This window comes from Antechinus flavipes, chromosome 1, assembly GCF_016432865.1.
Source record: "Antechinus flavipes isolate AdamAnt ecotype Samford, QLD, Australia chromosome 1, AdamAnt_v2, whole genome shotgun sequence".
In the NCBI taxonomy this organism is placed as follows: Eukaryota; Metazoa; Chordata; class Mammalia; order Dasyuromorphia; family Dasyuridae; genus Antechinus; species Antechinus flavipes.
This window is the reverse complement of record NC_067398.1, coordinates 115,490,743-115,518,695: the sequence shown is the minus strand read 5'-3', so window position 1 is coordinate 115,518,695 and position 27,953 is coordinate 115,490,743. Positions and strand designations below refer to the sequence as shown.

The 27,953-nt window shown below is 37.1% G+C and overlaps 1 protein-coding gene across 1 annotated transcript in view; it reads left to right on the top strand.

The window, feature by feature from the left end:
• Positions 1 to 9,444: 9,444 nt before the first annotated feature.
• NSMCE1 (NSE1 homolog, SMC5-SMC6 complex component) overlaps positions 9,445 to 27,953 on the top strand; it is a 57,225-nt gene continuing 38,716 nt past the window's right edge. Inside the window, exons 1-2 of the mRNA XM_051988250.1 lie at positions 9,445 to 9,557; positions 16,212 to 16,342. Of these exons, the coding sequence (XP_051844210.1) occupies positions 16,225 to 16,342 (118 nt within the window). The 5' untranslated portion in view covers positions 9,445 to 9,557; positions 16,212 to 16,224. The remainder of the gene's footprint in view (positions 9,558 to 16,211; positions 16,343 to 27,953) is intronic.

Here is a 27,953-nt window from a genome sequence, read left to right as displayed (position 1 = left end):
TTATTCCATTTTTATATCAGGATTTTACATTGTAAGAAGTTATAGAATAATAAAAACCTAAAGGTGGAAGGACATTGGAGGTCTGATCTAATCTCTGCATAAACCACTTCATTATCACTGATTAGGGTGTAGAGGCAGAAGATATTGTGCCACAGTTCCCTTTTAATGTCCTGACCCAGTTTCTCCAATTGTTCCATTTAGTTACTCTGCCTCAGGTTATAACCTTTCCCTCTTAATGTTTGATGAGATAAAAGTTTTATATCTTTAGGCTATAATCATTCCTTCTTAATGTTTGACAGGGTAAAGGTCTATCCATTTTAGATATCATTAGAATATCAGTAACCTCTCCAGTAGGTTCTCCAGTAACTCCCTCCAGTGTGTCATCCTAGGTGCCTCCTCCCATTAGGTTATCCCCATCCTCCCACATTATGTCATCGTTCTTGTTATCTTATAAAAAATCTTGCTGTCCCGATTCTCAGGGCTGGATTCTTTGAGACAATAGTCTCATTCGGCCCTGGGACCAAACATGGATCATTTGGTCCCAGAAAATCTCTCCATTTAATCTCTGTCTTGCTCAGTTTCTCCGGCATTACAAAGATAACAATGTTAGTGATGAGGTCTAGACTTGGGGTACCCAAATGAAAATGAGGTCTAGTGGTGGCACAAGCAGTTCTGTGTAAAGGAATTTACAGACCCAAAAACCTAGATTGATAAAAGAGGTTTATTATGGGGATTGGAAGTAAGGTTAAAGTCTAGTTAAGAAAATAGGTGAGGATAAAGAGAGGAGCACACTGGAAACATTCCAATGGGCAGATAGTCCTTGGGGTGCCAGGCATGGTGCTGGCATGTTTAGACTCCCTGCAAAGAGAGGGTTTTAGTTTGGCTCTTTTATAATATATATAATATAATATAATGTGGCTTTGGCTACAAGCTGAAGGGGGCTCATAGGTGGAGTCCCAGGTTGGCTCCTGGCTGGGTTGCAGCCAGGGTTAGAATTTGAATTGAATTCAATGGTTTTGGGACTGAGCCATCCCTACCCAGATAACAAAGATGGAACTGTTTGTGCTTGGGGTGGAGTCCCCTCACTGGGGGGTGGGGGGGGAGGGGATTTTCTCCTTTAAGGATTTTTCAGAGTTTTGGGGTTCTCTCTTCATTCCCTCCTCAACCAGTCAAAACTTAAATTCATTTAAAGGAAAAAGGCTTGGGGCAGTGCCCTTATGAGGCAGAGTTGAAGGAGATTTTCTCCTTCAAGGATTTTCAGAGTTTCAGGGTCCCCTCTTCATTAGGGTCCCCAAGTCAGTATCATGGGTATGGTAAAAAAAAAAAAAATCTGCAAATTTAGTTTGTCTCCAAGTTATGGGGCAAAGATTTATTATGCTGCAGACAAAGCTAAGTTCTGAGGGAGTTTTAGCAAAAAATCAGGAGCAAGAATATAATTTTAGTTATGGTATATGGATGTTATAGAATATCATTCTTCTGTAAGAAATGGTCAGCAGAATTTCAGAAAGACTTGGAGAGCCTTGCATGAACTGATGAGAAAGGAAATGAGTAAAACCAAGAGAACATTATACACAGTGATAAGATTATATGTTGTGCCAGTTCTTTTAATGTCCTGACCCATTTGTCCTATTTAGTTACTCTGCCTCAGGTCTAACCATTCCCTCTTAATGTTTGATAGGATAAAGGTCTTATATCTTAGACCTTAGGTTATACTTATTCCCTCTTAATGTTTGATGAGATAAAGATCTTTATCCATTTTAAACATCATTAGAATATCAGGAGCCTCTCCAGTACCTCCCATTATGTCATCCTAGGTGCTTCCCCCTATTAGGACATCACCATCCAAGTACCTCGTACCCCCATTATGTCATTGTTCTTGTTTACCCTATAAAAGAATGTTGTATGACATTCACTGCTGGATTCTTTGAGACAATAGTCTCATTCAGCTGTGGGACCAAACCATGGATCCATTTGGTACCAGTAAATTTCTCCTTTTAAATACTTTATTAAATACTCTCTAATCTCTATCTTGCTCAGTTTCTCTGGCATTACAACATATGATCAATTTTGATGGATATGTCTCTTTTCAAAAATGAGGTAATTCAGGCCAAGTCCAAAAGATTTGTGGAGAAAGCCATTTGCATCCAGAAAGAGGACAGAATGTGGATCATAACACAGTTTTTCACTTTTTTATTCTTTGCTTACTTTTTGTATTTTTCATTTTTTTCCTTTTTGATTTGATTTTTCTTGTGCACCATGATAAATGTGGAAATATGTATAGAAAAATTGTACATGTTTAACATATTGAATTGCTTGCCATTTAGGGGAGGGAATGGGGGGAAGGGAGAAAAAATTTGGAGCACAAGGTTTTACAAGGGTGAATGTTGAAGACTATCTTTGCATGTATTTTGAAAACAAAAAGCTATTATTTTTTTAAAAAATAATTTTATAAGAAAAAGAAAAGATCAGGTTCTTCAAGTCACTAATATGCTAATTTTATGACATAGAGATAAAACTGAGGAGTGGTAGAGATGGAGTTGCACCCATTATTGAATTCTATGTGTTTAGAGGTAGAATTGCAGAGTGGTCTTTGAGGAGTATTGAATTCTAAGGCTTCACCTCACTATTGAATTCTCAGAAAGTTTATTACTGACCAATAGATTGTTATCTGATAGCCATCATTGTTTATTGCACTCCCAAGATCAGGTAGCCTTAGGGTTATTGCTACATTTTCCCTAGGAAGTACACCCGCATCCTTGAGACATCCATCTGCTAGAGTCCCTGACCCCAGTGGCAAAGGCAAAGCTACTAATAACTTTTTTCCTAAGATCATTCCAATATAATTAACTCACTCCCATGCATTTGTCTATGTGGAGTCCTTATAATTGTCACAGTAATGAAATTCTTAGGAATTACATGTTTCATTATCTCATAATGAGTCCCTTATGATTTCTCTTTCATGTTTACTTTTCTATGCTTCCCTTAAATCTTATGTTGGAAAGTCAAATTTTGTATTTTTCTCTGGTCTTTCCATCAAGAATGCTTAAAATTCCTTTTTCAATAAATCTATTTTTTTTCTATCTTTACTAAAAAGGTTCTTCTTGGTAATAATGTTAGTTCCTTTCCCTTCTAAAATAGCATGTTTGATCAAGTCCTCTGTTCCTTCAATATGGTAGCTGCCTGACCATAGCTTTATGGTATTTGAATTTTTTTCTGGCTATTTGTAATATTTTTTTCTTTGTGAAAAATGACCTTTAGTGAAGTTTCCTCATTGCTTTACTCTTAATTCTACAAACAGACTCAGTTTTACAATCCAAAATGAGATAATATTAGAGGAATCATACTAGCCCCTTTTGATTGGATACTTCCAAATCTGATGAAAGGAAATGCATAATGAGGTCTTGTAAAATGCAGTGTTCTGATAGATTATAGATTAGCTATGAATAATTAGGGTAATGAAAGATTGATATTGCTTTGACTTTATTAGTTAACACTAGTAAGAAGACTGTGAGCTTGATTTACCAGCAAATGGTGAGGTGAGATAGAGGGTTAGGGAAAGGGTTAGGATTAGGACAAAGGAGTGGCTGTCCTCTTTCTCATGAGAAAGAATAAAGATGTTTTCTGATCTCTCACTCAGACTCTGAACTTTTGATTCTAGTGGGCATTGTCCCACACATCTTTGACCTTGAAGCTTTAGAATTTGGCTATAATATTCTTGGGTGTTTTAATTTGGGAATCTCTTTCAGGAGGTGATTAGTGGGTTAATCTAAATTTCCATTTTACCCTTTAGTTCTAGTATATTGGGACAATTTTATAATTTTTGAACTATGATGTTGAGGCTCTTTCTTTGATCATGGCTTTCAGGTAGTACAATAATTCTTTAAAAAATGTTTTATTCATTTTAAGCTTAAATACAAAATGAGAAAAGAAAAAATATATACACAGTAAAATATGAGAGAATACAATGCTAAACAGTATATTTCCATGTCAAGAAAATCCTGTAATAAATGCCACCCACTGTTTTCATTGCTACCAAGCTTTTCTGTGCTCCCTTCTAGGTTTTCTTTTGTTCTGTGCTGTGCATTTTTATTTGTCTTCTTCCCCCACTCCTGACCTATAGAAGGCTACAATAAAATGCATCTATATGTACATATAGATGATAAGGTCTAGATTTAGGGAACCAAAATGAGATTAGGGTTTCTGATGGTCAGGGAGTTAAAGGATAAGGTCTAGTGGCAGGTTTGGGACTCAGGTAACCAAATGGAGAGGTTTGGCTCCCCTGCACCCCCTTGGGATTTGGCCCAAAGGATAGGAAGTTTTGGGGAACTCCCTTCTGGTGGTGCAGAGATTCTCTGTAAAGAAATTTACATACCTGAAAACCTAGATTGATAAAAGAGGTTTATTATGGGGATTGAAAGTAAGGTTAGAAATCCTGACAAAGAGGCATAAAGTCTGGTTAGGGAAACAGGTGAGGATTAAAAGAGGATGACACTGAAAGAGAATATTATTCCGGTGGGCAGATCTATGGAAAATGGAGTTTTGCACTGAGAATGCAGTTCTCAGTGAACAGAAAGTCCTGGCAGAAAAGGGAGCTGCCAAGGTCCATCTGCAAAGGATTTTAGTTGATGGAAGCTATTATATTGAGTGTCTTAGTGGGGAGTGAGACAGCCTGAGCAGAGCAGGTCAGACCCAGTGTGGGTTGGGACAGCTCAAGTTGGCTCAGCTCAAACTGGGTTTCAGCTTGAGCTGAATTTGAATTCAATGAGTTCCTTCAATTTAATAAGATTGGAATTCCTTTTGCTAGATAACAGAAAGAAACTGTCTTGTTTGCTTTCTCTTGGGCAGGGCCCCTCACTGAGGTAGAGTTGAAGATTTTCTCCTTCAAGGATTTTTAGAGTTTCAGGGTCCCTTCTTCTATACACACACACACACACACACACACACACACACACACGCATACACACATGGTCTTACTTATAGGTACATTTATATATACATATAAGTAAGACTATACTATGCATATTTCTATTTGACAGTTCTTTCTCTGGAGGTGAACAGCATGATCCTTTATAGGTCTGTCTTCCCATGATTTTCCAAATCAACAGCTCATCATTTTTTATATTACAATTGTATTCCATCACAATCATATACCAGCTTGTTCAGCCATTCCCCAAATGAAAAGCACCAATCATTTTAGTCAATCTGATAGATGTAAGATGATTATCTCAAAGTTGTTTTAATGTGCATTTCTCTAATCAATAATAATTTAAAGCATTTTATGTGCTTATTTATAGTTTTGATTTCATCAAAAAGCTGATTTTTTTTATATCCCTTGATCATTTATCAACTGGAATTACTTGTATTCTTATAAATTTGACAAAATTCTTTACATGTTTGAGAAATGAGATCTTTATCTGAGACTATAAAAGTTTTTAAACTACTCCACGATCTTCTTTTATGAACCTAGACCTTTATCAGCATGCTAGTTATCTGTGGTTGGTTCTTTCTCCTTTTTATTTTTATTTATATCATTTCCAGCAGCTTATTATTATAATCAGCTTGCAGTCCTAAGGTCTGGACAATGATGCCTTAAGCCTGAGATTCTTCTTGCTGTTATTTTCTGAGCTCTATCCTAAGGCCCCGTCTTGGACCCTCCTTACTACCCCTGAGCCATGGCTAGCCCTCCACCTCAGCCATGCTATCCTGCAAACAGTCTTACTCCCTGCAGTCCTGATGGCCACAAACTTTAGCTGTCCTCTTTGCCCTGGAACTGAAAACAGAGACTCTGTTGGTCTGCAAATGCCCACAGCCAGGAGGGTCCTGTCCCGGGTTACTGCACTTATCAGGTGTGTGCTACCATCTTATTCTCCCTCACTTCCCCTCTCCACTCTCTTCTTCTGTCCCCCATCCCCAATCATGTCATGTCAGCACAGCAGTGCTTGGCATCCCCTGAGAGTGAAAGATCCTTCAATCTTCTCTTACTCAACTGACTCCCACACTGTCCTGAGGTTGAGGCTGCCTTCCAACACAGCTGATCTGATTGTTGTTTATTGATTTAGTGGAATTGGCCTGGAAGTGTTTGTGCTTTACTCTGGCCAAACCTCAGGCCCTGGGGTCTTCTTTAGTTGTCTTATAGACTAATAATTCTTAAATTAATCTTCTTTTATCTATTTTCCAGATCAGTCATTTTTCCAATGAGATATTTTGTATTTTTTCATTTTTTTTACTTTGTTTTATTGTTTCTTTATGTCTCATGAAATCATTAGTTTCCACTTGCCCAATTCTAATTTTAAAAGGAATTATTTTATTCATTGTATTTTTTTCCTTTTTCCATATGGTCTGTTCTGCTTTTTAAGGAGTTAATTTCATCAGTCAAGTTTTGCATCCTTTTTCCATTTGGTAAAATTATGTCTTTTTAAATGTTATTTTCTTCAGTTATTTCGCTCATTTCTCTATTGAGAAAGGGATACCACACCAGAATTATATCTTTTTGTTCACAAAAATATTCTTGGTCTAGGGACAAAAGCTTTAAGGTCAAGACACTTCTCTGGCCATCATGTCTAAACAGGGGAAGGTAACCAAAGATGGACTTGACTCTTCCATCTAATTTCAGTTACATAGAAAACCATCAAAAATAGTGAATAGCAAGTGAATACATTTATCTGGACAAATAGTGAACAGAAATAGAAGAAATTCTATAGACTGGGGTATACCAGAAAATATACAAGGGTGAATGAGCTTTTATATATGTGGGCTGATATATTGCTTAACCAAAAGAGAAATATCAGTCTCACTAAAAGTAATTTTCTGATATCTCTAAGGAAGCCGGATGGAAATCAAAAGCATGCTGAAGCTTCATATTCCCTTTCATGTTTGCGACATCCAACATCTTTTTCTCTTTCCTTCATGGAATTAATGTCAAAGAGACTCCTGACCTACTCATGTTCTTTTCTAAAGGAATGAACAATATTGCTCTTCTCCAAACCCCTCTGCCAACTCTGTTCCTCATACAGAAGATTTAATAATAGCTAACATTTATATGGTGCCTGCTATGAATGTGCTAAGCACTTTACAATCACCTTATTTGATGCTCACAATATCCTTGAGAGGTAGATGCCATTATTATTCCCATTTTACAGATGAGGAAAATGAGGCAGGCAACTGATTTAATGACTTGCCCAGGGTCACACATCTAGTGTCTGAGACCACTTAATTCTAAACTCAGTTCCCTCTGCTGTGCCTCTTAACTGCTCTAATTACATTTTCTACTGTCATAGCATTGTTGATTCATATTGAGCTTGTAGTCCACTAATATCCCTAAGTCTTTTCTGACATGATTTTTTTGTTTGTTTAGTCATGCTACTTGTGCTTTTGATTTTTTTTGTCCCCAAGTATATTATATTTTTTCTATATTTCACTTTGCTAGAATTTGGCCCATATTTTAGCCAAGTGAAATTTTTTTGGATAGATTTTACTCTCTAACGTATCAGTTTTGCTCAATATGATACTGTAAATGACAGTGCTTCAGTTAGAATATAGGCATTTTAATTTCAAGTCTTTTTACTTTTTTTTTTTTTTTTTTAAACTCCATCTTGAATATGGTGGAGCAGTGTGAGATAAAGGTACAAATGCAGATCAGAACACAATTGTGAGGGTCCTTGAATGTCAGTTTATTGAATGGGCAGTAGGGAGAGATTAAACTCTTTCATCATTGGGATTTATGTCCCTTCCTTTCCCTTTCTGAACTCTCCAATACAGCAATGAGTCCTTCATTACTACAGTGGTCAACCAACAAATGTTTGTTGAATGACTGACCTATGATAGAGGTAACACACAGTAAATGCTGGAATTAGGATATGGGACCTTAATTTGTTATAATTATAAATAATTTTTCTTCTCTGGGCTTCAGTTTTCTCATTTGTAAAATTTGTAAGAGTTAGGAATTGAATTACATTATCTCTAAGACCGAAGTGCTTAACCTTTTTTTGTATTATGAACCCTTTTGAAAGTCTGGTGAAGCCTATGGATCCTTTCTCTGAATAATGATCTCTAAATTCATAAAATAAAAAATATGGGATTATAGAAGGAATCAGTTATACTGAAATAAACATGTATTTTTCCCCCATTCAAATCTATCTATATTTGTGTGTGTGTGTGTATACACATACACATACACATGATGGATAATAAATTGGAGTTCTTAGAGAGGAGACACTAGTTTAAAGGGGAAGAACAAAGACTTGGGAGTCTATTCCTGAAAGCTAAACCTGGATAGATTTTGGGTTCATGGGCCCGATTGAGAAACTCTGCTCTTAAGCCTCTTCCAGTTCCCAATTCCATCTTTCTATAAAATTCCATAAATGTTTATGCGTTGGTACTATCCTATGAAACAATACCAAACACCTTTTCCTATTAACTAATTTCATATTACAAATGAACCTAAGGAATATGGTATGAGATCTAATAGATAGGGTCTCTAAAATTTGAATTCTATGTGTTTGAAATAATTAGTTTTAATTTTTCTCACGTTACTGCTTCATGCATGGCATTTGGTCACCGAATACTTTCACTACAGGGACAAAATAAATCCCAACTTAGCTTAGGATTTGATCTTTGAAAATCTCTCTTTGGCCAATCCTTACTTAACAGATGCGCGGTCAATAGACTCCCATGAAGACTTTCTAGTTTGGTAGGTAGGGTTCCAAGTCTTTTTTCCTCTTCTTTAAAACTAGCATCTTCTAAGATCTCCAATTGATCATCCACTCATCCATCTATATATGTGTACATATATGTGTGTGTGTGTGTATCTCTCTCTATATCTTGTTTGTACACGGTTGTTTATTCGTTAGGTTGTGAAACCTTGGAGAAGGAATGACTTTTCTAGGGGGAGGGGCTTTCCAAGAAATCCCCAGTGCTTTGTCCAGCGCCTGGCACATAGTAATCAATAAATGCTTATTGACGTAACTAGATGTTTATACCCTTTCCTTTGCAATGACTTCCCAAGTTCCAGGTTGCCTACCGACCAGACACCCTTTTCTCGAGCTCCTCCCTAGCTTCGACACCCCACGTTCTACGTTCCTTACCGACTCCGACAGCCTTTGTTTTAGGGTTCATCTCGGTTCTGAGAATATGTTCTAAATTCCCCCTCAGCTCAGTCAGATTGCGTTCTAGGTCATCTGTGTGTTCTAGGTTTTCACTTCAGTTCCGGCACTGACACCACGTGTGTCGTGTGGGGAAGCGAAAGTTTGTTACTTCGCCTTCCAACACACCACAACATCCGGAGGAGGGCAGGGAGGCAGGTGGCTGCCACCGGAAGCGTGGGTGTCTTAGAGACCGCGCTCGGAAGGCCAAGGCCGCGTCTCCACAGCAACAGCAACGCACTCCCTCCCCTTCCTCTTTAAATTTTCCTTCAGGTGTCCAGGAAGCCGGAAACGGAAGTGCGTAACTGCGTGGGCCCTTGGAAGTGGGGCTTCTCTGGAACGCTTTCTAGGCATTTACCAATGAGGATGTCGCGTTCCTTTTGGTCCCGCCCCCCTCCCCTCATAGCAGCCGGCCAGGTACGGAGTTTTGTATTTGGGCACTGGGGAAAGGCGGTTTAGCATCTGTGGTCCTTGCTGTGGATGGTGGTGGGAGGGGAGTTGAGGTTACGGATGGGAGAGGCCGGAGAGCGGGGCGGGGAGCGCCAGGAGGCTGGGAATCGGGAGTAAGTTTTCCGGAGTCATCGGACTCGGAGTGCCCGAGTCAGATCTTAGAGCTGAGGCCCGCGGTGGCAAGTCGCGAAGTCTTACCTTTGCCGCCCGGGAAGGGAGGGCGGGCGCATAGTAGGCGCTTGGGTATAGAAGCCCGTGCGGCCATAGATTGAGCATGATCCTCAGAAGTGGAAGGTACCTAAGCTATCAGCTAGCATTATCCCGCTTCCCATTTCACAGAGGTCGAAACTGTGGCCCAGAGATAGGATCTACTTGGATTCAGGGCAGGCTTGGGACTAGAACCTGGTACTTGGCGGTTATGGCAGACTCCTCCTTGCCTCCCTTCCCCCCACCTTTTTTCCCCCCTTGTATGGACTTTTTTATTTTGATGGGATGTCTTTTAATTTGGCGTTCCTCGCTTACGTTTCAGGGGACAACTCATCCTAGTAGTTCCCGCCAAGTGTTTGCAGTTCCTTTCTTGGACCCATCCTGCCCAGCTTCAGAGGCTGGAGGAATGTCCATGAAAAGTGATAGATACCCACGTCCATTACAAGCATGTGGTGAAAGAGACAAAAAGGGACATTGTCCCGGTAGAAAGGAAATAGGGATCAAACTGGTTGTAGGGTGCAGTACAGGGTCCCTTCCAACCCCATTTATTTATGAATTTATGAATCGATTCAGCAAGTATTTATTAAAAACCTGTTGTGTTCAAGGTGTGGCTCTGACCTGTGGGAAATATAAAAATAACATTACGCCATTAAGAAGCCTACTGTCTAATAAGAGAAAGATGCACGTGTTTGTAAAACAGAGTAGAAAATAATATAGAGAAGTCAAACTGGTTAAATGAAGATCTTGATTAGGGTCTTAACCTAAATTTTCTTTTTTTTTTTTTTAATTAAGGTTTTTTATTTTCAAAACATATGCATGGATAATTTTCCAACATTAACTCTTGCAAAACCTTATGTTTCAAAATTTATCTTCCCTTTCCCCCACCCCTTCCCCTAAATGGTAATTTCTATCTCACTCATTGTCTGGTGTGGAATCCTACAAGTAAATAATAGAATGATAAATGTTGATTTAACTGAGTAAACATGAAGGATCATTTCTAAATTTGAGCTCAGGGAAGGTGTCCTGGATGAAATGGCCCTTAAATTTGTAAGAGAAGAGTAATGTCTGTAGACAGATTGAACTGGATATGTGAAATGGAGGCAGAGAGCCAGCATGATGAAAAATGTGATGGATCACTTATTTAACTAAGCCAGAACAGTTTTGGAGGTGCTTGTATTTCTGGTGCTTATAGTTTATTACATGTGAGCCATTGAAAGTTTTTGATTGTGGAAATGGTAATGTTTCCATTTGTGGATCAGGAAGATTACTGTGGTAGCCTTAAGGTATAATATTGTTAGCGAGGCAGAGAAACCAGTCCAGAAGACAAAGAAAGTTCTGTTCAGAGGTAGGAAGGGAATGAGCTTGTGAAAGAAGAAATTATGAAGAAAGAGTGAGTGAATAACAGTGTCCTATGCTGCCAAGATAGCTAGGAGGGCCCAAAAATAAATGATGGATTGGAGAAGGGAAACACTTGAGATATGTTAGAAACAAGACCCCAGACTCAATTTCAAAGTTTGATATTTTATTGGAAGAATAAGAGAGATTGATGGAGACAGCTTTCACTTATGAGAATGAGGCACACCCTCCAGAGAGGGAGTTTTTACTTAACAGGTGTGATGAGAAGTAATCAAGTTATGAGTCGTCTTTAAATTTCTGAGGGTGGGAAAAGTCCTGATCACACCATCTTCATTTCAGCTCTGGAGAATTTGTCCTTTGATACAGTGGTTGCTCAAGATTTATTAAGCTTTTACTCAGTACTTTATATTGGGAGAGTGTACATATTACCCAAAAATAGAGGATAGAATTTTAGGGGATGCCATTTTTAGGAGGAAGAAAAAGAAGCCAAGGAAATTGAGAAGAATCAAAGATAGGAAGAGAAGGGGGAGGGAGGGAGCAGTCTTGTGAAAGAGAAGGGAAGAAAGTAAGAAAGAGGGGTGGTGGTTAACCATATCAAATGCTGCAGAAATGGCTAGGAGGAGCTTAAGAAAAGATAGCTACTAGTAATTTAGAACTGTATTAGAGAATAGTTAGACAAAAGACTGGATTGGAGAACGAATGGATAAGTAAGACGTGCTGGGGTGCTGAGGTTGAACCCCTAAAATATATTGGGGTTTGGGGCCTGTGTCATGAGATGTCTCAAAAAGAATTTGTAGGCTTAGACAAATCAAGAGGCAAAGATTTTATTATGCCATTAACTCAAAGGCTAAGTTCCAAAAGGTGGAGGATTCAGCCTAAGATCTCTAGTGAAACGTGAAATTAAGAACGGGAGGCAGGCATAAAATAAAGCAGCTAAAGTTCCTAATGAACCCACCATTGTGATGTGGGCAAAGCTAAAGAACTGACCACTAACTAGGGGAAAGATGGGAATGATGATTTGTTGCCAAAAGGCAAGTTAAGTTACAAATGAACTAACAGTTAAGGAGGGGGAAAGGGTAGGGCCCTATGTAGTAGAGAAATAATGGGGTAATTCCCCCATACATTAGTAGCTTGGCCTTCTGATTGGGGTCAAGCTAATCCTGTCAATGAAAGGAATTCAATCTGGATTCACTGCCACAGAGGCCCATTTAAAGACAAGATAATCCTGTCAATGCCCTTCCTTCTTTGCTTCTTGAGAGTATCTTGGCATCCTAATTTTTACAATAACTGAGAATTCAATTAGGGTCCACATCAACAAAGGCCACTTAGATTCAGCAGAGGCCCTCTCTTGGTTACTAAGAACAAGGACCCTATCAGAATCAGTGAGGGTAGACTAGACCCTAGTTTCTTAAATTTAAACTGTCATAAGTCTCATAATTGAATATGGGGGTCATGAAATGATTTATCAATAAATGTTTGATTTGTATACCTATTTTGTATACATATAGACTCCATGAAAAAAATTCATAGATGAAAAGGGGTTGTTAAGTGGGAAAAGTTTAAGAAGCCTTAGACTAGTGGGAAAAGTTTAAGAAGCCTTAGACTAGACGGTGTTCTCTACAAATTTAGCAATGAGAGGAAGGAAAGGAATTGTATGATCACTTAAAAAGATTAGCAGATTCAAGGGAAAGATTTTTTTTTTCTTTTTAAAGATAAGGGAAAGCTAAAGGAAGGGAGAGATTGAAAGTGAGCTGGAGCAAGGCTCTCAATTCTTGATGTGAACCTATTAAAATTTTTTCCCCCAATAATTCTATTTCAATATAGTTGATTTTCATTGTAATCTTATCTTTTTAAAAATGCATTTAAAGACATTATAAGAAGTGATTAATAAGTTTCAACAGCCTGTCAAAGGAGTCCATGATGCAAAAAAAAAGGTTATATAAGAACCTCAGCTCTAGAAAAAATGGGAGGAGATGGTTCTGAAGGAAATAATAGTCATAGAATGTAAGAGCCAGGGAAGATCTTAAAGGACATCTGGTCTGTTTCTTTCATTTGACAGAACAAGGTCAAAAAAATAACATGACTTTCCCATTATCACACAGTGTCATGATAGTGTTAGAATGAGAATCCTGTTTTCCAACTCAACAATTCAGGACTCATCATTAAACCATGCTTCCTGGTATTAATAGATATACCAGGAGATATTCAGATTTATTTTTTGGACTTCCCTAGTTTCCATAATGCAATATTACTGGTCAGGAGCTATGCCATTATGTCTCTTTACATTAAACAGTTTGTTCACTTAATGTCAGAATAATATCTTGTGTAATACTTGTATTAAAATTGTTTGCCTTTCTTTTCCCTATACCCAAGGCACATAGCTTAGGATCATGAATAAACAAGTGAAAAGGGACCTTTTGTATCAGGTAATACAGAAAAGTGAAAAAAATGAATTTCTTATAGGGTGTCCTAAATAGGAAATATGTGACCTATTCACAAATAATTCAATTAAATAGAAAACTATTCCCTTATAACAAAAGACACCTCTTCTGAGAGAATCAGTCATTTTATGATAGGAGCCAAAGAACAAAGGAGTTTTATGGAAAGTGAATGGAGAAGGATCATCATGATCATTAAGGCCTGCATTGTGGGTGTGATGGGCAGAGAGAATCTAAGTCTTAATAAAAGTTATCCTTGGGGCAGACAGGAAGAAAGGCTCTGATAGTCAAGATCAGTTTGATTCCCTCTGTGGAGGTAATCCAGTCAGAGAGCCAAATTATGTCAAGACTTTATTATAAAGTTAAATTTTTCCTAAAGTCCATAGCTTCACTGCTGCCTTCCTTTGGCTCAGTCAGCCTCATGTCTTTCCCCTTCCCCAATGCCATATGGCATCTCTCCAGACCCCATTTCCTCCTTACAGCTAATTCTTTTAGGGTGCTAAGTCCCTTTCAGCATTTAGCCTGCCAGCTAAGGACATGCCCTAACCTCCTGGGGTATTTCCTTTCTTTTGGTAAATGATGAGTTCCACTAGGGAATTTGCCCTTTCCATAAAACCCCTTTGTGTGCTTTCCCAAATTTTTTCCATATTTACCATTCCTGGTGTCTATTATTATCTTTTATTTTGTCTCTAACCTTTTCTCCTGAATAAACTTACCTTTTGCCAAAGAGGATGGACATTGTGAATTCTATACATGACTGGACCCCAACATTTGGTGCCTATCATTATCTGGTGCCCAAATAACATTTGATGTTACATTAGCCACAAGATTTATTCCCGTTGTTTTATTCCTAATGTATCTGCTATTGAGTAGTAAATAGCGCTTTTTTTGATGAGTTATTTTACATTCTCTGATATATTTTTTGTTCTTTTGATTTTCTTCCTTCTTCCCACCTTCCCTTCCTCCCTTCCTCTCTTCTCTTTCCCTCCCTCCCTCCCTCTCTTCCTCCCTTCCTTCCTCTAAAGCAATTGGGGTTAAATGACTTGCCCAAGGTCACACATCTAGGACGTATTAAGTATCAGGCTAGATTTGAACTCAGGTCATCCTGACTTTAGGACACTATGCCATTTAGTTGCCCCTTGTTTTATTATTTCTTGGGGTCTTAGAACATCTTTAGTTTCCCTTTGCCCAGATCTAGTTTTGGGGGAATTGTTTTCTTCCTCAAGGTTTTGGTTCTCTATTTCCAGTTGACTGACTTTATTATCATAATTTTCTTGGATTGCTCTTATTCTTTCTCTACCCTCCAATTTTTCCTCAGTCTCACTTATTTGACTTTTAAAGTCCTTTTTAAATTCTAAGAAATCTTTTTTGTGCTTGGGAAAATTTGATGTTGAAAAAGGAGTTTTTTTTTTTTTTTTTTTTTTTTAACTCCATTATCTTCCTCTGAATATGAATTCTCACCTTTAAGAACTGTCTATAGTTGGGTTTTTCTTTACTTGCTCATTATTATCATTATCATTTATTATTATTTTATCTTATTTTATTCTTAGCAGCTATTCTAGTATTCAAGTTCTAGTCCTGAGGTATGGGGAATTATGCCCAAAGCCCCAGGTTCTTCTTACTGTTATTTTCTGAGGTCTATCCTGGACTTAACTTTGATTCTCTCCTTGCCATTCCTGAGCCTGAACTAGAGCCCTTGGTCATGCTGTCCCACAAATGATCTTAGTCTCTTCTGTCGCTCTGGTGGCTGCAGTGGTCTTCTCTTCTCAGATCCTAGAACTAGGGACCCTGCTTCCTTATAAACAGAATCTCTGCACTCTACACTTGCCCTTCCCCGCCCCCCTCAGCCCAACCACTGCCCTCATTATGCTACTTCCTTCTTTCTGGCAGCAGCAGTCCAGCCCAGGATGTGTCTGGTCACTACAGCTGTTCTTGCTATTTTTCAATACTGGAAAGTCCTTAAAATTTCAAACCTTTCAGACCCTACACTTTCCATGAAATGAAAGTTTCTAAGACTGAGGCTGCTTTCTAACCCCAGCTTCCTCCAGGACTTGTTATTTATTGATTCCCCAGGGTCAAGGAGGCCTCTGGCTTTCACTGCCCCCAGAGGTTAGGTCTTTCTTATGGTCTTCTTAGGTTGCAGTAGAAGAACAGCTACTTTACTTTGACTTTTGTTTATTTTTGCTGCTTTACATTCCCTCTGAGGCAATATTTTGCCTTTTTCTATGGAGGAAATTTGGACACCTGAAAGTTTTCTGACCTACTCTGCCATCTTCTCAGACTCCTGGGGGGAATATGGAAGATTTTTTTGTAGGAGTTGGTAATTGAGCTGACAATTCTGGGGAGTTAAAAGGTTTGAATTAGGGTTTATTGGGAGTGAAACAAATTTCAAGTAACTTATAACTTACCCTCCCTTTCTTCAGTGTTAGAACCATGCCATCCTGAAAGATAATTGTTGAAATATCTGGGCAGATGAGTATAAAATAGGAAAATGCACATGAAAAAATTGATTAAAACATCACATTTTGTCTTCTAAACTTCTAGACAATCTTGCAACAGTGTTTTGTATTTGTCCCAAGATGGCTAATTCTCACCCATCTCTTTTGCATTCCCAATGCAGAGGCAGTATCACCATGGCCAGCAGCATGACTGACAGCCATCGTCGATTCCTTCAGGTACTGATGTCTAATGGAATAATAGATGCAGCTGAGGCAAGGAGGCTACACAGATTTTTCTGTGAGCAGCATAAAGGTGAGTATGATTCATCGGAAATCTCAGAAGTAGCACTAGGGTGGTAATAGTGATGAGTTAAAGTTTGGGCAATGGGAAGCCAATAACTTTGTTGAGCAAGGAAAGGGTATGATAAATATACACTGTAAGAGGGATTGGACAGGTAGAGATCTAGCAGGCCATTGAAGAAATTTAGTCATGTTTTATCACAAGGATACTGGAATCTGGAAAGGAAAGGAGGGAATAAGTGAAAGAAATATTTTATGGAGGGAGGACTGATGGGATTTATGAGATGAAGAAGAAGGAAGAGAAGATGATTCCAAGGTTCTGAGCTTGAGATCCTTGGGAGGTTATGCCATAGATAGAGATAAGGAAGTCTGGATGAAGAACAGATTTAAGGATAAAAGGTTGACAAAGAATCATTGACTTAACTTTTCAAGTAAATATATATTGATCAATAGTATGTGTAGACCCTGTGGCAGGAGAGAAGGTAATGTAAAGAAAACATAGCCTTGACTTTCAAGATTTCATTTTTTTCTTAATTCTTAGTCTTGACTTCTGACCTTAACATTCCACCATAACTACTCCCTCTAAAGTTAATCTGTGATCATCATATTGTCTAATCTAATGGCCTTTTCTTTGTCCTTATTCTTCTTGACCTCTCTGCAGCCTCTGATACTGATGTTCACCCTCCTCTTTTTAATATTCTTTCCTTTCTATGTTTACTATTTCCTGGTGGTTCTCCCATTTACTTCTCAGTATTCTTTGCCCGATTTTCATACAAATTATACCTACTAATCATGAGTGTTCCACAGGGTTCTTTCCTGGACTCTATTCTCTTTTTCCCTCTATACTATTTCACTTGAATATTTCATGAACTCCTTTGGATTCAAGGATCTCTATGAAAATGGTTCTCAGATCTACTTTTCTAACCCCAACATCTCAAGTGACCTGCAGTCTTATGTCTCCAACTGTCCACTGAGCATCTTAAACTTAACATGTTCAAGAACAAACTCGTTCTCCCCCTCCCCCCCCAAACTCTTTTCTCTTTGTAATAATGTCTACCATTCTTCCATTCACCTGGACTCCTACTCTTTCACCGCCATCCCTCTCTCCTCACCATTCCAGTCTGTTGCCAAGGTCTATCAACCAATCTTTGTGATGTCTTCCACACCCTTCCTTTTCCCCACTCTTGCCATCCTAGTACAGACCCTCATCATCTCATTCCTGGAAGATTACAATAGCCTGTTGGTTGATCTTCCTGCCACAAGTCTTTTCCTCTTCTAGTATTTGGTTCCATTCAGCTGTCAAAGTGATCTTTCTGAAGTGCAGGTCTGATCATGGCTATGTTACTGACTTTGTAGTTTGAAAACTCCAATGATTCCCTGTCTTCTCTAGGATCAAATATAAAATCCTCTGTTTGGCATTCAAAATCCTTCATAACTTCCCTTCTCTCTCTCTCCATCCCTCTTTTACTTGCCTTGCACCTTGTACTCCCACTACTCCCACTCCCTTTCCCCAGTCTATATTCTGTGATCTAGTGACAGTCTTCCTTCATGTTCCTTGAATAAGTCACTTCATTTCCTGACTCTGGGCATTTTCACTAACTGACCTCCCTCCCCCCACTTCTCCATATCCAGAATGGTCTTTTTCCTTGTTTCTACCTTTTAGCTTTCTTAACTTCTTTTAAATCCCAATTATAATATTATCTTCCACTGGAATCCTCCTTAATTCTAGTGCCTTCCCTCAGTTGATTATTTTCAATTTTTTCAAATTTATCCTGGATATATCTTATTTATCCATAGTTGTTTACATTTTGTCTACCTCATTGGACTGCTTCTCAAGAGCAGGGATGGTACTTTGCCTTTCTTTATATCCTATAACACTTAGCACAATGCCTGGCACATAATAGATAGTTAATACATATTTAGTGACTGATAGATGCTAGGAGTCTATAGTGTAATAGATTTTTTTTTCTTTAAAGAACATTTTAATTCTGTTCTTCTATTCCCATCCTAGACCCTTTTGGTAATGTTTCCTGTTGAGCTCCAAAATAAAAGTGCAGGATGTAAGCATTAGTGTTGATGGGGGGGGGAGGGAGGGAGGGAGAGTTTAACAGCAGTCAAGAGGAAACCATTCGATGATATTGCTAAGTCTAAAAGGACTTTTGCTTGCATTTGACTTTTGAAGTTATGATCTACTTTAGGAAAGTGCTTTAGAACTTGTCCTTAGATTAATTTATTAATATTTTTTCTTAGCTTTTTGGAGCGCTAGAAAGATGTTAGAATGGTTAGAAAGCAGACTTTGCAAATATGTTTTTTCTTCCTTGTTTGAATGAAAATCTTGTGCTCTGTGTTCAGCTCTAAGTGCAAAGGATTTAAGAAACTGGAGAAATTCTATTTAAAGTGAAGCTAACACTGAGCAAAGCTAATTTTGTCAAATTTTCTTCTGTTTGAACATATGCCCAGGAAAATCCCCTTTTATAATCTGGAAACACTATTCAGTTTCTGAGAGAAATTTTAAATAAAGGAGAAATTGAAACTATAAATTATTTTTACAGAAATGACAGCCTATCCTAGAGTATTTGGACAGCTTTTTAAAATGCCACCTGCTATGTGATGTTAATTTTGGATCTCCTTTCTCTTTTGTCTTTTCTTTCACTTTGGAAATATACCCCCAGTCTTTGACAAGTCCGAATTATTTTCGGCTTGGCCATTACAGTAGCCCACCGAATGGTATTTCTATTTCTCTGTTTATTCTCCATTTTTCATAGTGATATAGAAATTATTAATTTTTTTTGTGTTCCAAGAACCATAATGAACACTAGGGATATAATTCATGCAATTGAGGCAGCTAGATGGCACAGTGAATAGAGCACTGGCTCTGAAGTCAGGAGGACCTAAGTTCAAATCCATCCTTACTTAATACTTCCAGCTGTGTAATCCTGAATTGCCTCACACATATGCAAAAAAACTAACAATAAATAAATACACACAATTTTCCTGCTTTTCCTGCTTTTGAAGAGCTTATATTCCCGTGAAGGAAGACAGCCAATGAAGGCATCTGAAAGATGGTATTGGTGAGAAATATATACATGGTTACATAGTATAGAGATGGCAGAAAAGAGACATTTAGAACACTACATGAAGACAAGATGAATCTAAAATTGACTTATCAGAGCCTGACTTTCCAAAGTCAGAGTTAAGATTGTGATGGGAGGGAGATTGAGATGATAGCAGCCATGTAAGCAGCATGGTGCAGAGATGGGAAGTTAATGTAATGCCAAGTAATTCTCATGGCACTGATCTTATCTTTTCCCTTATGCCTACCCTTCTGTGGTTTCCATTAACTTACAAATATAATTTATATCCTTAGTTTGACATTTACGGACTTACACAATATGACACAATCCTGACTTTCTCTTCCTATTTCTTAATACTCCCCTTCATCTTCTCGATGCTTTAGAAAAAATGGACTACTAATTTTTTTTTACCCATTCATGGATTCTCAGGGTTGGAAGGAACCCTAGACAACATCTATTCCAACTTGTACGTACATTAAAATTCCCTAGATAGCATATTCAGTAAATTTTACTTAGCTTTTGCTTAGAGACATTCAGTGAATGGGGATTCACTATCACTTCAGGCAGATCATTCTACTTTTGGATAGTACCAACTGTTAGGAGTTTTTTTTTTTCTTTTAAATGTCATTGCCTATTTCTTGTTGTAAATATTGCTTATTTACAACTTCCACTGATTGTTCATTTGGTTTTATGGAGCCAAGAAAAACAAATCTAATCTTCTCTTCAGATACTTGAAGACAGCAACCCATTGTTTGTCTTTAAAATTTCTTTTGGTTATGAACTAATAAACATTATAAAAAGAAACATTTCAAAAGACAATAAGCAAAAAAGGAGAACTATATACGAAATAATGTTTCTATTAGTTTTTTAAAGTATGTCTTAAATTTGATGTTGCAATAATAAATTTCTCTGTTTATCTGTGTCCTTTTCCAAATTTTCTTTTGTTTTCTTTTGTGTTTTAAAAATATTTTACTGATGCTCTTTTCTTTTTTTTTTTTTTTTTTTTTTGCATCTTTGTCAATATCTACAAATATTCCATGTCCTACCTGTTCGCAGTAGAACAAATAGAAACCACTTTTTTTTTTTTTTGACAGTTTAAGTCACAAATTAATAGAAACATATTTTTAAATATTTTATTTTAAAATATGTCTTGAAGGCAAGTGCTGAAATGGTAGAATAAAGGCAGCAATTTGCCTGAGTTCTTCCAAATTCCCCTCCAAACAACTTAAAAAATGTTTCCCCAAATGAATTATTATTTTTTTTAACTGAGGCAATTGGAGTTAAATGACTTGCCCAAGGTCACACAGCTAGGAAATAGTAAATATCTGAAGCCAGATTTGAACTCAGGTCTTCCTGATTTCACCCCAAATGAATTCTAAAGCCATAGAACCAATAAAAGATTGGGGCAAAACAATTTTCCAGCCCAAGACAACTTAGAAGGTAGTCAGGAAAAATCTGCTACACTGAGATGAAAGTGACACACTCCAACACAGATCCTGCCCTGGCAAGCCAGCAGCTGCCTTTCGGGGTGACTGAGTCTGCAGTGGTAGCCTTTGGAGCTCTCAGTGCAGTGATAGTAATGTTGGACAATTGGTCAAAAGGAGATTACAGGGGACCCTTTGTACAGGACTATATTGCATTGCCTGTTTACAGTTCTGGGTGAGAAGGAGCATAAGCAGGAACAGAAGCTCTGGTTATAGTTCCAGGTGGAGAAGAATGCTTCTGGTCACTCGCACATTAGAGCACAGGTTAGGAGAATAGTGACCATACCTCTCCTTAGATCATACCATTGTGGAAGAATTGAAAATGTGTAAATACCTAGAACAAACTCTGAAAACAGCAACACAAAAAATTGGTGTCCTGCCGTCCTAGGAGCAGAGCCCAACTTTGAGGAAAAATTAAAAAGGCATAAGGGAAAAGAAATAGTTTGGAAAAGTGAGTAAACAACAACAAAAAGAAACTGACCATAGAAAATCATTATAGTGATAGAGATGATCAAAACAAATTCAGAAGATAACAGAATCAAAATTGGCATATTCAAAGCCTCAAAGAAAAATATGAATTGGCCTCAAACCATGGAAGAACTCAAAAAAGATTTTTAAAATCAAGTAAAAGGGATAGTGGAAAAATTAGAAAAAGAAATTACAGCATTGCAAGAAAACTATAAAAAAGGATCTGCAGCTTGGTAAAGGAGGCATAAAAAAATACTGAAGAAAAAACACCTTAAAAACCAGAATAGGCCAAACAATATAAAGAAGCACAAAAAATCACCGGAGAGAAGAATTTCTTAAAAAGTAGAATTAGACAAATGGAAAAGGAAGTCTAAAAGCTCACTAAAGAGAATATTTCCTTAAAATTAGAATTGGACAAGTAGAAACTAATAACTCTATGAGACACAAGACACAATAAAACAAAATCAAAAGAATGAAAAAAATAGAAGAAAATGTGAAATATCTCATTGGAAAAACAGCTGGCCTGGAAAATGGATCAACATGATCCAAACACAGATTCTAGATTTATCTTTTTAAAAATTACCAAGAAAAAATGCCCCAAATATCCTCAAACAAGAAAGTAAAATAGAAATTTAAAGAACTTACGTATCACCTACTGAGAGTAATCCCAAAATGAAAACTCTCAGGAATATTTTAGATAATTTCCAGCGTTCCGAGGTTAAGGAGAAAATATTGCAACCATCTAGAAAAAAACAATTCAAATATTGTGATGCCACAGTTAGGATACAAGATTGAAGGAGGGAAGGCTTGGAATGTGATTCCAGAAGGCAAAGAAGCTAGGATTACATCCAAGAGCCAGGTATCTAGCAAACCTGAGTATAATCCTTCAGGGGGAAAATGGATATTTAATAAAAGTGAAGACTTTCAAGCATTCCTGATGTAAAGATCAGAGCTAAATAGAAAAATTAACTTTCAAATATGGGATTCAAAAGAAGCATAAAAAAGTAAACAGGAAAGAGAAATCAAAGGGATTCAATAAGATTTAAACTTTATATTCCTACTTGGGGAGGTAATACTTGTAATCCTAAGAACTTTATCATTATTAGGATAGTTAGGAATATACACACACAGGTGTGAGTTGACTATAATAATGATATGTAAAAAAATTAAGAGGTAAGAAAGGATGATTATGAGATCTTAAATGAAATTAAAGGATAAGAAAGAGGGATGCACCAGGAGAAGGGGAAAGGAAGAGGTCCAATGAGGTCTTTTTCTAACAAAAGATAAGAGAAAGAGCATTTACAATGGAGAGGACGTTTGGTGGGGGTGGCAGACAATGCTTGAATGTTCTCTTCAGAATTGCCTCAAAGAGGGAAAAATATACATACTCAGTTGTATATAGAAATACATCTTACTCTACAGGGAAGAAGGAGGAGAAGGAGATAAGATTATGGGCTGGTATAAGGGAAGGTAAATTGAGGAAGGTTGTGATCAGAAACAAAACACTTTTGAGGAGAGTCAGGGTGAAAGGAGAAAGAGACAGAGATATACACACAGATAATATGGAGGGAAATACCCAGTTAAATGTAAAAAAAAATATATCAAATTTCTCTGATAAAGACCTCAGATATGTAAAGAATTGACTCAGATTTATAAGAATTTAAGTCATTCTCTAATTGATAAATGGTCAAAGAATATGAATAGGTAATTTTCAGAAGAAGTCAAAGCTATCTATGAATATATAAAAATGCTCTGAATCTTTATTGATTAGAGAAATGCAAATTAAAACAACTCTGAGGTACTATTTCATACTCATTAGATTGACTAAAGTGACTGAAATGAAAATGTCAAATGTGGAAGGCATTTGGGAAAATTGGGATACTAAAGTAATAATCTTGCCATTCTGAGGACAATATGGAATTATGGCCAAAGGGCTATCAAATCATGCATACTTTTTCAGTGGGCAATACCACTGCTAGGTCTATATCCCAAAGAAATTTTTTTAAAAGGACTTATATAAACAAAAATATTTATAACAATTTTTTTAAACATTTAGAAATCGCAGGGATGCCTATCAATTGAGGAATGGCTAAACAAGTTATGATATGATTTTGGAGTATTATTGTACTATAAGAAATGATAGCCAGCAAGGGAAAGTCAGGAACTATATGAGCAAAATTACAAAACACTTTCCACAAAAAGTCAGATCTAAGCAATTGGAAAAATATGAAGTGCTCTTGGATAGGCTGAGCAAATATAATAAAAATGACAACATTTCCTAAATTAATCTATTTATTTAGTTCTATATCAATCAGACTCCCAAGAAACTATTTTAATGACCTAGAAAAAATAACAAAATTCACCTGGAAGAACAAAAGGTCAAGAATTTTAAGGGAACTAATGAAAAAAATATCAAATAAAGGTGGCCTAGCTGTACCTGATCTAAAACTATATTATAAAACAGCAGTCACCAAAACCATTTGGTATTGGTTAAGAAATAGACTAGTTGATAAGTGAAATAGGTTAGGTTCACAGGACAAAATAGTCCATAACTACAGCAATCTAGTGTTTGGCAAACCCAAAGACTCCAACTTTTGGGATAAGAATTCATTATTTGACAAAAACTGCTGGGAAAATTGGAAATCAGTATGGCAGAAACTAGGCATTTACCCACACTTAATACTACACCAAGATAAGGTCAAAATGGGTTCATGATCTAGGCATAAAGAATGAGATTATAAACAAATTAGAAGAACATAGGATAGTTTACTTCTCAGACCTGTGGAGGAGGAAGGAATTTGTGACCAAAGAAAAATTAGAGATCATTATTGATCACAAAATAGAAAATTTTGATTATATCAAGTTAAAAAGCTTTTGTACAAACAAAACTAATGCAAATAAGATTAGAAGGGAAGCAACAAATTGGGAAAACATTTTTACAGTCCAGGGTTCTGATAAAGGCCTCATTTCCAAAATATATAGAAAATTGACTCTAAGAAATCAAGCCATTCTACAATTGACAAGTGTATATAAACAGATAATTTTCAGATGAAGGAGAAACTATTTCTAGTCCTATGAAAAGATGTTCCAAATCATTATTGATCAAAGAAATGCAAATTAAGACAACTCTGAGGTACTATTACACACTTGTCAGATTGGCTAGGATGACAGGAAAAGATAATGACAAATGTTGGAGAAGTTGTGGGAAAGTTGGGACACTGATGCATTGTTGGAACTGTGAATGGATCCATACATTCTGGAAAACAATTTGGAACTATGCTCAAGAAGTTATCAAACTGTGCATACCCTTTGATCCAGCAGTGTTTTTACTGGGCTTATACCCCAAAGAGATACTAAAAAAGGGAAAGGAACCTGTATGTGCCAAACTGTTTGTGGCAGCCCTTTTTTTAGTGGCTAGAAACTGGAAATTGAAGGGATATCCATCAATTGGAGAATGGCTGAATAAGTTGTGGTACATGAATGTGATGGAATATTATTGTTTGGTAAGAAATGACCAGCAGGATGATTTCAGAGAAGCTTGGAGAGACTTACATGAACTGATATTAAGTGAAATGAGCAGAACCAGGAGATCATTATACACTTCAACTACAGTACTATATGATGATCAATTCTGATGGACTTGGCACTTCAACAATGAGGTGATCCAAATCACTTCCAATTGTTCAGTAATGAAGAGAATCAACTACACCCAACGAAAGAATACTGGGAAATAAGTATGGACCACAATATAGCATTTCTACTCTTTCTGTTATTGTTTGCTTGCATTTTTGTTTTCCTTCTCAGGTTACTTCTACCTTCTTTCTAAATCTGATTTGTGCAGCAAGATAACTATACAAATATGTGTAAACATATTGCATTTAACATATACTTTAACATATTTAATATGTATTGGACTACCTGCCATCTAGGGGAAGGGGTGGGGGGAAGGAGGGAAAAAGTTGGAGCAGAAAGTTTTGCAAGGGTCAATATTGAAAAATTACCCATGCATATTTTTGTAAATAAAAAGCCATAATAAAAAAAAATGATGGCCAGGATGTTTTAAGAAAAAAATGGAAAGATTTAGATGAACTGATGGAAAGTGAAGTGAGCAGAACTAAAACAGTGTACACAATAACAGCAATATTGTATAATGAACAATTGTGAACGAAATAACTCGCTTTTTAAAAAAATATTTTTAATAACATTAGAATAATTATATGATCTAGTTAATAAAAATTTGCAAACATATGCATAGGTAATTTTTTCAACATTGACCTTTGCTGCAAAACCTTTTGTACCAGATTTTCCCCTCTTTCCTCCCACCCCCTGTCCTAGCTGCAATACATGTTAAATATGTGAATTAACTCTTCTTAGCAATACACTGATCTAAGATAATTCTGAAGGACTTGGGATGAAAAATACTGTCCACCTTCAGAGACAGAACTGATTGAATCTGAAGGCAGATCAAAGCATACTTAAAAAAAATTATTAAAGCTTTTTATTTTCAAAACATATGCATAGATAATTTTCAGCATTCACCCTTGCAAAACTTTGTTTTCCAGATATCTTCTAATTTGCAATTCTGTGATCCATACAAATGCAGGTTATCAGGAGTCATAGTTCCCTGAATGGGAACAGAGAAGTTAAGAGAAATGAAGTATTTAGAGGAGAAAATTACATGTTTGATTTTGGGCACTGTGAACTTAGATGCCTGCAGAGCACGTCTGGATGGAGATACCCATGGGGTATTTGATGATATCAGACGAATTGGAGAGAAATAATTGTGTTAGGTTCACAAACTTGGGATTCATTTGCTTAGAGATTCAATTATCTGTAGGAGCAGATGCGTGACTAAAGGAGAGAGAGAGAGAAGAGAAGCACGCTCACTCAGTCCAGTGCTGAGGGACATCCAGCCTGAAGGGACATGAGATAGATGATGAACCAGCAAAGCTGACTGAGAGAGAATAAGTCCAGGAAGCAGAGTTATTTCAGTTGTCCAATTCTTTGTTATTCCATTGGAGGTTTTCTTGGTATCAAGATACAAAGTGGTTTGCCATTTTCTTCTCCAGCTCATTTTATAGATGAGAAACTGAGGCCAGCAATCTTTAGTGACTTGTCCAGTGTCACAGTTAGCAAGTGCCTGAGACTGGATTTGAACTCAGGAAGATGGATCTTCCTGACTTCTGGCTAGGAGTTCTATCTACTTATGTGTCATTACTAGAAACTTATTAATTGTAGCTGGGATACATGAAACTATCATAAATATTACAAAAGAAAACTCCAAACTTTTTATCCTGATTGCCATCTGAAATAATCTTTTAAAATTTTTAAAAAGCATATTTATGGTTTTCTTTTTATTTTGTGAAATTAGATCTGGTTGTAAAACTCTTTCTTCTCCAACCCTCTGGTCACTCTTAAAATCCATTAGTTTATATACGCTGACAAAAGGTAATTGAATAATTTATTGGAACACATTCTTTTGATTCAGGCATCCCAAGGTAAAGGAACCAAGTTATGTGACTTAATAGGTTAAGCTGAAATACATTTTCACAAATGACCAGGTTCTTTTACCTAAAGCCATCATTAAGATTCCATTCTCTTGGTGGAGAACTGCTTATGCTTAGCAGTGATTTTCCCCACTGCAGCCATTCTCATCATAATGAACTCTATTCAATTATTTCCCCAGGATTACTGAGGGTTGGGTAAAAATTATTCTTTCCAAATGATAGGCGGGAAAAAAACTTTTCTGAGGAGTTATATAAAGCAAAGTGGCCAATCACACATATGAGATTAGTGGCTGAGATAAGATTACACCCACAGTAGTTTTTGAACAAGGTTGGAGGATTATATTTATGTGCCTTTTATGACTAAGTACAAATCTTGAGTCATCAAGAACAGTATTGAGCCCTTTCTAGTATGTGACCCTTTATCTGCACTCCCCTTTTCATATTTTACTGATCCCATCTCCCTAAGTTCCTAGAACATGGTCCTCTTCTTCTCATTTCTTTGTTGATGTGGCATAGTAGGGAAACGGATTCAGTCTTGGTATTTCTCCCTTTTTTTGGAAGGAAAAAGGAAAACATAAAATCATTGAAAAGAAATGCAGAAAATGAAGTGTTGATGTGGAAAAAGAGTTTTAAAAGGTTTAGCTCCTGTACTTGGAAGGGAAGACTCCAGAGGTGACTTGAGAGAAACTTGCCTTTCTTTGGGTCATAGGATTTAGAGCTAGGAAGAGCATCATTGATGACCTGTGCTAGTCCCTTCCTTGTACAAAGGGTGCCAAGATAGGGTAGGTGACAATCCAAGTCACACAGGCAAGTAAGTGATGAGGAATTGGAAACCAGTTCTTTCCATTCCAAATACGGGACTTAGCTCATTTTGACTTACTGCCATCATTGTACCAAATCAGAGGCTCCTCGCCTCTTATTGCTAAGGTTTACATTGAGCATAAATGAGCACTCTAAGGCCTAAAGAGGGACTACTGTAGGTAGTAACAGTTTAAAAAAACAAACAATGAAATTCAAGTACAACAATGGCTATCAGAACTAATTTGCTCCCTCGATCCAGTCTCTTGGCTCCTTCTATGTAAAGGATGTTG